This window comes from Dioscorea cayenensis, chromosome 17 (genome assembly GCF_009730915.1).
Source record: "Dioscorea cayenensis subsp. rotundata cultivar TDr96_F1 chromosome 17, TDr96_F1_v2_PseudoChromosome.rev07_lg8_w22 25.fasta, whole genome shotgun sequence".
In the NCBI taxonomy this organism is placed as follows: domain Eukaryota; kingdom Viridiplantae; phylum Streptophyta; class Magnoliopsida; order Dioscoreales; family Dioscoreaceae; genus Dioscorea; species Dioscorea cayenensis.
Genome location: NC_052487.1, coordinates 21,269,374 through 21,281,125, shown reverse-complemented (window position 1 = coordinate 21,281,125; position 11,752 = coordinate 21,269,374). Strand labels below are relative to the sequence as shown.

At 33.3% G+C, this 11,752-nt stretch overlaps 2 protein-coding genes across 2 annotated transcripts; both read left to right on the top strand.

Moving 5' to 3' along the window:
• Positions 1-847: 847 nt before the first annotated feature.
• LOC120280149 lies at positions 848-1,910 on the top strand. Its single transcript, XM_039286892.1, has 2 exons — positions 848-925; positions 1,057-1,910. Exon 2 carries the CDS (start codon positions 1,057-1,059, stop codon positions 1,369-1,371), a length of 315 nt encoding a protein of 104 aa, XP_039142826.1. The 5' UTR covers positions 848-925; the 3' UTR covers positions 1,372-1,910.
• A 4,332-nt stretch (positions 1,911-6,242) lies between these two features.
• On the top strand, positions 6,243-10,972 carry LOC120280792 (cyclin-A2-1-like). Its single transcript, XM_039287738.1, is given in 13 exon segments — positions 6,243-6,379; positions 6,955-7,314; positions 7,596-7,902; positions 8,115-8,248; positions 8,601-8,636; positions 8,638-8,694; positions 9,030-9,163; positions 9,698-9,773; positions 9,862-9,938; positions 10,036-10,069; positions 10,152-10,301; positions 10,389-10,523; positions 10,717-10,972. Coding segments are annotated over 12 exon segments (1,494 nt in total). The 5' UTR covers positions 6,243-6,379; positions 6,955-7,017; the 3' UTR covers positions 10,774-10,972.
• Positions 10,973-11,752: the final 780 nt, after the last annotated feature.

The following is an 11,752-nucleotide window of genomic DNA, read 5'->3' as shown; positions in this document are numbered from 1 at the left end:
AAAATAAAAATAGTATATTGCTTCATGAAAAGATTTATATTATTTTTTTTTAAATTAAACTATTTATATAACGACATCAATGATTACACATTTATTAGAATAAAATATTACATGTTTCAAAATCAATGAGACTTTTTGTCGATAAGCGCACTCTAAATTCTTAATTATGTGTTTTAAAAAAAGTCAATTCCTCAACTTTCGCATGGAGTTACTCACCTATTTACGACAATGATGATTGATTAAACTTGTAACATATATTTTTTAAAAAAATTTATTTTCTTGGAAGCTACTCTCTTAATGATATCAATGCTTACGTACTCATTTTCTTCAGATCAAGATAGACGAGATTCTCAAACTATTAAGCAAGTTTACTCCTGTGATGACATCCACACTCATTTGAATAAAATATGACGAGATTTATATATTATTTATTTTTATATATTAAACTACATTATAATAAATTCCGTTCTGACACACTCATCTGAATAAATATTGTATTTATCAAAATTCGCCGGACTTTTATAATTCATAAACTTGTCTTGCAATGGCATGAGGGGCTATGATCTCATTCAAATAAAATATTATATTTTCTTTCAAGTGGATTCAATCTTATATTTTTGATGTTGCCACTTGCTTATATCATATTTCAATGAGTGAGTTTATCCACCTTGAGCAATATAATGATGTGCTTGATCTTATCAACAAGCTCATATCGTATTTACCTAATAAGTGCATTAATCAATCTAAAAATAATATGATATTTTATTCAAACCATCTCCAAAGACAAGCTTCATGTGAACACTCTTAAGATGCTTTGAAGGATGCCATCTATGCCTATAAATTCCAGGCAAAGATTGTTGAGAGAGCCCGTGGTGAAGAGCTTCTTTCTCTAAAAAGTTTCTCTCTAGAGATTTGTCAAGACAAGGTAGTTTTGAAGAAGTTTACTATGTGCAGATTTATAATATTAGTAAATATTTTTATAAATATTTGCAAGAATAATGTTATAATGTTTTAATATATTACTTTCAAATTTATTGCATTTTGTGTATTTTGCAGATGGCAGGTGTTGCAATTGTTCAGATGCAAAATGATATTAATTCTATGAAGGATGATGTGAAGTTTGTGAAAGATAAAATCAGTTCGTATGAAACTGATATTAAAAGTATTATTGATAGTATTAAGGATTTAAAGGATACAGTGGACAAAAATGGTAAAGATTTAAATCAAAGCATTCAGAATATATCTACAGGAACATCTCCTGGTGCTGGTTCAGGAGGACCTTCTACATTGCCACCTAATGCAAGCCTTGCTGACATAGTGAAGTTTCTGAATGAGTTGCATGCAACTTTGGTTAACAATAAAGTTATTTGATGACAACACTCTTCAAAGCCTTTTGAATTGTTCACAATTTCATAAAGATGGAAGTCTTGGGATAAGGCTAGTTGCATCAGCAAGAGTCAGCTTGTGTTGTGTTATTCTAGGGGAAGATTTTACCCTTACTCATGTTAAGGTATCATGGTTTTCCTTTTCTTTTTGTTTGAATGTGTCTGTTTGTGCTTACACTGCTGGTGGACTTTGTCTAGACTCAGGTTTGTTAGTTTTTATTGTGTCCAGTCTTGGGTTTGTTTAACTGCTATCTGTTGTACCTTTGTCCCTCATTTATTTTAATCTACGTGGTTTGTCAACCTTACAAGAAGAAAAAAGAAAGAAAGAAAATGATACGACCTCCAGGTCGCACCGCACAAGAGCACCGTTCGAGCCGGTGTGAGCTCCTAGAACAGGGGAAAAAGAAAGTTGAAGGAGAAAGGATGCTCTCCCAAAATCCAGTAATTCATTTCATACCCTTCTGATAACCCCAACCTTGAATATAACCCCAGCAACTACAGAGACGACAGACAACACTCTGCCCAAGAACTGCAAATACTGCGCCTATTGCGCCACTACCAAAACCAATGGTGATAGGCTTTCTGTCATATCTCCAGCTTACCATGCTTCCACTACCCCCTGTCTATCCCATGATCATCCCTCATAGTCCACGAGCCATGCTGGGCGAGTCTTGGTCCTAGTCTTTTTATCAGGCGGGGCTTCTTCAAAGCTCCCACGAGTTGGTTCCACCGTGCCAGGTCCGATCGAACAACGGGTCGCATCAGAAATCTTGAGGCTGAAGATGATTTAGATAATGTCGTATTTAATTGGAGATGTTGTCAATGAGCTTTATATTTAGTTGATTTTTGACTAAGTTTTATGAAATTTCTTTTGGAATGTACTCTTCTAATGGCATTGGTGCTTACACACTAATTTGAATAAAATATCATATTCTTCAAGATCGATAATTGGCTATATCATTGATGATCACACAAACGTCAATGATATAAGCAAGTATCGATATCGAAGAATATGATACTTTATTCAAATGAGTGCGTAAGCATTGATACCATTACAAGAGTAACTTCCAAAAAAAACTTCATCAAATTTACTGAATGAAAACAAATTGGCCTAATTTTCTTTTCTTTCTTCTTCCGCAATCATGAAGATAAAATAAATAGATAATTGAACGTGAACACACTGACATAATAGATTGAATGGACAATTTAATGTAAACACAACTCTAATCATTATGAGTGTTTCAAGTTTTCTAACATAAAAGGAAATAAAAGGCATTAAATGAAAACATCAGACATGCTAGCAAAACCATGGAAAATAAAGAGAAGAAGACAATTATTCTTCACCTCAAACTCTACACCCAATTATTATCAATTCAATAACACACTCAAACCAAAAGAACAAGGTGGTTGGGGCATTCTTGACGTTAATGAGTTCAATCTTGCCCTGTTTGGTAAGTGATAGTGGAAAATTTCATCCAAATCAAGCTGTTGTTGTGGCTAAAATCATTGAATTTAATTACTTCCACGAAATGCCTTCTTGAAACCTATTCCAAAGACAACCCTCGAGGAAGTTTAACTTTTGGAGTGATCTTCTGATTTCTCTCTGCTTTAAGAACCAACATGAGTCTTCCCGCTCATCAGAGATGGCACCTCAATCCTTTTTTTGGTAAGACCACTCGATTAACAGTTGTGTACTTATAAATCTCTGGTCTAATGAATTTAGAACCACCCAGCTTTCAACGAACACAGTCAAGAACCTCATCTCAACTGTTTTGTGCTTCCTCCAACTGGATGACCATGTACTTCACAAGGCCAGGGTAAGGATTTCAATTCCTCTTCCAAACAACAAATATTCCACAATATGGAATCTTAATCCAAAGAGAAGGTTCACTGTCAAATCCTTCTACAGTTTCCTCTGTGATGGTCAACAATGATGTAGACTGTGCAGTGTGACACCACCCATTTAGAATTGTCTCTGTCCCCAAAAAATGAATTTCTTCTTTTGGCTAGCTTGGAATAATAAGATCCTCATAATGGACAACTTAATGGCTGAGAGGTGCAATAAATCTATGACTCCCACATGTTTTGCCACAAGGCAATTGAGACAATGGATTATCTCTTTTTCCAATGCCCTTTTACGACACATCTAAAATCACTTTAAGGATATTTTTTAGACTCACCCTTCTCCTCACCTCTATGAGTGAGTTTTAAACCTCCTAATGACCCAAACTTCAGAATTAGATTTAGAGAAGAGATATGCGAGACTTATTGTGCATCTGCTAGAGTGAAATGAATGCATAGTCAATCATATTTCACCCCCACCAGTCTCAATTATGCTCAAAATTAATCACATGTACCTATTGTGATCGTATGCACCTCCTAATCCTCCGGCTGGTGCAGTGAGGAGGAGTGCAGTTTGGACTTCCTAGGGTCCTGTGATGATAATGCAAGAGATCCTCATGAGGACAATAATTTCATGGGCTCGGGCTAGTCTCCTTTCAATGTTTTCACATTGTGGCATTATGGGAAAGCGTTAGCGGCCTCTACCTTCTAAAGTTCACTTAATTGTTTCTTTTTCCTTTCGAGTTCACCAGTTTGTCCGTGTTTCCTAGTTATACTTTTTGTTTCTTCCACCCGTGATGGAAGTTGTGCTTTTGTTCTCTCCCTTTGTATTTTTACTGATTTTTTTCATATATTTGTTGTTCATCAACTTGATATATATATATACACACACACACACACAGATATATATAACTCAATTCTCGGTCGTCTTCTAACCTCCCAATCATTCACAAATCCGATCTCTTCACTCTCTGTATAAGTCTATACTTCCAACTGCCCTAATTCCACGTCCTAACATGCCATTGAGAGTCCAAAACTATGAAAAATCATAACTTTTTGGTTTCAATCAATCAAAATCCTAGGAAAATGAAAGAATCTAAAGAGGAAAAGATTAACGAATTATCACGCATCATCCATTACAGGTCAAGCCCAATGCACAAGAAAACGAAGAGAAGAAACCTGCATACTTCTTCCCCTGTGATCGCAAATCCAAATCCGCGCACCTTGAGGCGTTGCGGCAAGAGAAACCCTCGGCGTCGCCGGCGATCACTCTCACGCTCTCAAACCCTAAACGAGGTTGAGAAGTGAGAAGTAATTTATTAAGAAAAATAAAACAATAAATGAGTGTAATTTTATTATAAAAAAATATAAAAATTAAAATATTCTAATTAAATAAAAAAATATAAGAAAAATTTAAAAACAAAATAAAAAAACTCAATTGAGATATAAGAATTAGTGAATTAAATTTCTTTATTTATTTTTAACAAAAATCAACCAATAAACAAATAAATAAATAAATAACATTGAGAGAAGTTCGATAATTATATATTAATATATTAAATTTGTAAATATTTAAAAAAATGTACAAATAAATAACATAATTAAAAACTCTCATCAGATATAAAAGTCATTTATCAATTTAAATATCAAATTTGAGTATGTTTTTATAATATAATTATGGGTTTAATATTATATTTGCTTATTATTAATTATTATTATATTTATTATATTTAATTATTGACTCGGTTCAACCCCTTGGCTCGATCCCTGGTCAACCCATTGACCCCTGACCCCTGGGCTTAGCCGGGTCATTGCCCGGGCCGGGTCTGACAACCTTAGTGAGAACCAAGAGATCATCTTCTTTGGACTTTTAAAGTATTCGGGTTTTTGTTGTTGCGGTTTTAGATCCGAACCCGGTTGTTTAGCCGATCCGATAAGGGTGGAATGCTCTCCATTCTATAAATATTTTTTAAATTATTTTCCCGTTTAATTCATATATATATATATATATTTATATCCGGGTTATTTTTTTTTACACATTAAAATTTTTATTCTATATAGTATTTGGTTTTATTGAAAATATACACTATACGAATTTTCAGATATATAGAGATAAAAATTAAAAAAATATTTAAAAATTTAAAAAAATAAAAATTTTATTTTAAACAAATCTCTTAAAATTATGTAAAATATTAATTAAATAATAATTAAGCCTTTAATTACATTAAATCCAATGGAAAGAGTTACATTTGTAGGGTCTCTATTTTGGAATTCGAAATAGTTGATGGATAAAAAAATAAAATAATATTATTTAAAAAATACAAAATAAGATTTTCGGGACAATTTTTTTACAATAACAACAAACACTATATATATCAAGAGCATGAACATGAGCTGGGAATTAACCATCCAACTCATGCACTTATAATCTACGATCATTACTATTATTTTTTCAAACTAGTTTTGAAACTCATCATCATTTTCCACAATAAAGGTTAAATACCACTAGCTTATAAATTCTTTGGATTTAATATTATTCTTTTAACAACATTTTTTTTTCAATATTATTTTTTGATTGAGATTTGAGAAAATAATAATTCAAAGGATTTTTTTATTTTTTTATAATTTTTTTACATGAACCTAATTATAACAAAATATAGTTTTATAATTTTTTTTAAAATAAATTTCTATCTGCTTATGTGCCATATATACAGTAATGGATCCCCTATTTTGATAAAATAAATACCCTTATTAAAATGGAATTTATGATACGATATCTATCAAATATATCCTTTTAATTTTATAAAAATTCAATATTATATAGTCTCAACCAAAAAAATAAAAAAATAAATTATATAATTGAAAAGGATGCATATGCAAATATGTGGTGATTTTTTTTTTTTTAATTTTCAAGTATTTATGGACTTGGTTATAATTCATGCATAACACGTGATACGCACGTGCGTAGTAGGCAATTTGAAGCTATAAGCATCCCGCTTCGTCTCACTCTTCTCGAAGGACTTCATTCTCATCGCCTCCTCTGCGTTGCTCTCGCCGGCGATCGCCGGCCATCGGAACGGTCTCCGAGATCGGGACGATGGTTTTCTATCATCCGTATCTCTAATCGTTTGTCCTCGATTTGTTTCGCATTGGTATTTCTCTTTCCATTTCTGGATCTCTGACTAAAATGGCACTGATAGTGGAATAGCTTCTAATTTTTGTGTTATTCCCTTGATTTCTGATTGAATTTGCATTTGTTTGTGTTGTTGTGAGGTTTGATTAATGCATCAATGAGAGATACATGATTTTTCTTCAATGTGAGTGTGATTTTGATGGAGGGTTTAAGTCCCACATCTTTTGGTTTTTTCTTCTGCTTTTTTTTTTTTATCTTGTTTTGGGTGGATGTATGGATGATAGATTTGATTTGTATGATATATTATAAAGAAATCGAAAGTATCATCTTCTGTGTGTTGTTGGTGTTATGCTGTAAAAATGCAAAATTTATCACTGTTTGATCCTTCATTTGAATCAATGTATCTTTTCTCTGTCACAAAGAGTAAATTTTTATGTTGCTGTTAAACAGCTTTTTATCTTCAAAATTTTGTGATGATTTATAAAAACTTTGAACTGCAAACAAATGTTAGATATTGGAGGGGATTCATGGTTTAATTAGAGAGACGAGAAGGTGTTTGTTTGATAGTAGTGAGTATTATTTATGATTATCCAGGCTTGCTGACAAGTATCTTCATCCGATGTACTGCATTCCTGCTACCTAATGTAGTTTCTAGCTATGAAGAAGGAAAACATGGTTAGTGGATGTGGATTACCTACTGGTCGAATTACAAGGTCCCGAGCTGCGGCTCTTTGTCGGAGAGCCGAGGTTCTTCCTTTGGAACAGCCAACTGCAAAGCCTGATGAGACACATGTGCAAGGAGGGAATTCAAAGAGAGCAGTGTTGGATGACAGCACTTGTGCAGCATCTCACACTGCAGTTTTAAAGCATAAAAAGAGAGCTGTTCTCAAGGATGTTAGCAATGCATGCTGTGAAAGTTCATGTGAGAACTTGACTAGTGCAGCAGGAATTCAGGTTTGTCATCTTTTCTTCAATTGGAAGCAAGAATTCATACAAAAATTACGTTACTGCAGTTAGAAATTCAAGGAGCTCTGTTGAGCAATTTTATGAGCATTGCGTGAATGTATAACAAAAATCAAGTTCTTGTTTGTCTTTTGGAGCTTGAATTGTAGGTGTTTGATCGCTTTGTAAATGCCACCTTCATAGATAGCCTTTTGTACTTCATACTGGGCTATTATTGTTCTGTAGTACTCCTAAAAATTTGACCTTTTTCTTCCTTTTAATGCTTCTTTCAGGCTATGGGCATCTTGCAGGCTAAATCAGCTCCCTCCAAATCAAAGTCTCGTAGGGGATCAAAGAATTCTAAGTTAGGCTCCATTTCTGATGGACCTGTGATGGGTAAGGATGCCAGAAAAAATAAAATACCAGAACAAGTACAGGAGGAGGAGTTTTCTGAAGAAGAAGAAAGGACGGGTGATTTGGTGGATTCAGAAGAAACTGTGCTAATACCGCAGGTTGCTGGGAAGAGCACATTTGACAAGACTTCGATTCAGAAATGTAACAGGAAAGAGGAACCTGGGCTTTTACATGATTTAACAAATGGTTAGCAAGTTAATCCCCATTGGCTCAAATAAATGACAGGCTTAGCAGAGGAATTATTATGCCTATAATGACCGGAGAAATTATTAAAACGAAATCAACATTCTCGCTTCTGTTGGAATGCCAATCAAACAAGTCTTCCTTACTGTTTTCAGGAATAGACACTTCTCTAAATAACATGCTTTTGTAACCCAACTGTTTGCTGTTTAATGCAGCTGAAGAAAGAGAGCTTGAGGACCCAAGAAGCTTGAATCCATTGGAATTCACAGATATTGATGTTGATCATGCAAATCCGCAAATGTGCAGTCTTTATGCAACAGATATCTATACTAATTTGCGAGCCAATGAGGTATGATTTTGGGAACTGATCTGTTGTAATCGCAACTGATGATTTGTATGGTTTTCTTTCTTAGACATCTGGCCTTTCTACTTTGAAAATAGCTTAATGATTTTGCTTCCACTTTCTTGGGCATTACTATGCTGTCTAATAGTATGCATCAAGAACATCACAAGCTATTGCCCTCTCTCATTAAATAAAGCTTTACAAAGAATGGACTCGTTGTTTCTTAATCTAATTGGCTCTTTTGCTTAATAACTGTCCTAAGATTATGAACAGGGAATTATGTGAGTCTACAATTCTGTCCATTAACAGTGCAAATGCTTTTAATCAATAGCCTTTCTGAAATGCTTACTGTTTGCAGCTTATCCAAAGGCCTTCTTCAAACTTTATGGAAATAAAAGCAACATGATATCAACCAGAGGATGCGGGGGATTTTAATTGATTGGTTAGTAGAGGTCTGTTGTTCATCCTTTTCTATCCACACATTTGTTCTTTGGTGTCTGCGTATGCATGCTGCGTGTGTTGCATAATTAAAAGTTTAATACGACTGTACTATCGTCATTCTTGACAAAGTGAACAGGCATATCTAAGAAACTTTTGAAAAGTAAGAGCTAATAGGAAACAAAATCCACTTAATAGGAACCAGTTTGGTTAAACACTTAAACTACACACGAGAGGCTTGGAGCAACATGATAGTGAATTATGGGTCCCGTCCCAGTTGCCAACACACTAGAGGCCAGAGAGACTGATGGAAATGCGTCTTTGCTAACTGTTGCTGTTTCTCTTTCAGGTTTCGGAGGAATATAACCTAGTTCCAGATACACTGTATCTCACAGTGCACATCATTGACTTATTTCTCACTGAAAACTATATTGAAAGATCAAGACTTCAACTACTTGGAATCTCCTGCATGCTAATTGCATCGTAAGTGTACCCTCCTTTTTTTGAGCATCTTATAGCCACTATTCATGGCATTGTCGCCTGGAGGCAACCTCTCTAAACGCTTTCCACTCAAAAGCAAAAATGAGGACTATTCAATTAGTTTATTATTATTTTTTTTCCACTTATAAAGCTTCTAAGTGTTGATATTTTCTAGAATTAGGACTCTGTCCAGCGCAGCAGAATTAAGAAAACGAGACAGTTCCAAAATGAAATGAAAGGATTTTAAAATGAGGCCACATTTTATAGAGCTTCTCAAGTTAATAGTGTTGCTGACATAGTCTCAAGCCATCCTTACAAGTTGGTTAACTTGTCAGTCATTTTAATTGTGAACTAGTTGTTGATTATACACTTCTTATGTTAAGATTTACCACTTGTGTAGGACAATCATGCCCATGATTGATCTTTCTTTTTCACTGAGTTATTTTGTCAGATCACCACGAATGGATTTATTCTTATTTCTATCTCATATTGTCATTCCTCAAAACAAAATGATTATCTAATGTCATAATTCTCCAGGAAATACGAGGAAATATGTGCTCCTCGAGTAGAACAATTCTGTTTCATCACTGACAACACTTATACCAAAGAAGAGGTACATAATATTTATGGTCTTTTGAAAAATCCTGGCAGAAAGTAATAATATGAAAAATATGGGAAAGTCATGTATGCACTTCTATTAGGTGCTGAAAATGGAAAGCCAGGTGCTAAACTATATAGGATTTCGCTTATCCGTGCCTACCATTGAAACATTTCTCAGGCAAGCTATCCAAACTCCCTTTATTAGCCTATTCATACACTTCTTCATCTCAAACTTAAAATTGAGATATTATTTCTCTTCTCATTTTCATGTGCAGGAGATTCATTCGAGCTGCGCAAGCTTCACATCAGGCACAATAACTAGTTTTGAAAAAAAAAACACATCTATTCATATCAATCAAATTTTTCTAAGCTCATTCATTTTGATCTGCAGGTTCCTGCATTTACCTTGGGACATTTAGCAAATTATCTAGCAGAGTTGACACTGGTTGAGTACTGTTTTCTAAAGTTCCTTCCATCAGTCATTGCTGCATCTGCTGTGTTCCTTGCCAGATGGACATTGGATCAGTCCACACATCCATGGGTTCAACTCCAAATCACCCCATCCTTTCTCTCCTCTTCAGTTATTTATTATTCTATTCTGATTCTTTATATGCATTCCTTGATACAGAATTCTACTCTCCAGCATTACACCTCTTACAAGTCTGTAGATCTTAAACCAGCAGTTCTTGAAATGCAAATCTTGCAGACAAACAATCAAAACTGCTCCCTGAAAGCTATCCATGAAAAATACAAGCAACCAAAGGTATCAAATTTTTACTGTATTTCTTACTGTTTCTTAGCCCCAAAATTTCAATGATATTTAAACTACTGCTTGACATGTATGCTTATGTTTCTTATTTAGCTACAACTATATATATATATATATAAATTTATGGTTTTACTTAATTTCTGAATCATGATTATTGACTAGTTGCAAACATTGTGTGTGTTTACAGTATGAGTCTGTAGCTACTCTCACTTCTCCAGAGCTCCTGCAATCCCTTTTCTGCTGATAAACTGAACTTTTTTGCCTTTCGTTTTTGAAGATTAGTTAATGAAGACAACCTTGTAACTCAGGAACTATTTAATGTTCTCTATGTGCTAATATGTATCAGTTTCTCCCCATCTTGTCATTAATACTTTTGAAGCTTTTGTAAAACAAAAAATGACCAACAGACTTCAAACTTTTGTTGTGTGTTAAAGTGAACATAACTCTGTGAATATTTTAGCATCTTAATTAATCTTAAATTGCATCGCTAATTTCCTTTTATTAAATCTTAATTTTTCTTTATTCCAATCGATTGGAGTTTGGTTCTTTCCAACTTGATTTGGGTTTTGTATTGGGTGCTAAAGGATATAATAAAGTCAAACCGAGTTAAATTTATTTGTTATTTATTATATTTCGCCTTTAATTTAATTTATATTTTTTTAAAAAAACATAAAAATATTAAATTTACATAATTCATCTAAACTTAATACCCACCCTATGATCATATTTTATTTAATAAAAATAATCTAATGGACTCCGTTTTATAATAACTATCACAGAACCAAAATCGTAGCTCATTCTCAGCCATAAATTTATAAAATTTATTTTTTATTTATTATATAATATAAAAATAAATTAATAATTATTTTAAAAAATTACTATCTCATGACTCATTTTTAGCCATAAATTTATAATTTTTATTTTTATTTATTATATAATATAATGATAGATTAGTAATTATGTTAAAAAATTATTACTCTTTACTCTTTATTTTAAAAATTATTATATTAAAACAATATAACAAGTGAGGATAAAACACATCTTAATTCCGTCTTAATTCCGTGGTAGTTAAACGAAAACCAGGTCCATAGGATCATATCTCAAACGACAAACATCAACGTACCTGTCTTTTGCTGTATATATATATTATTTTATATAGAAAATACACACCATCTCAAACCCACTAAATACACCTCTGTTTATATTTTCTCACCAGTTCAGAA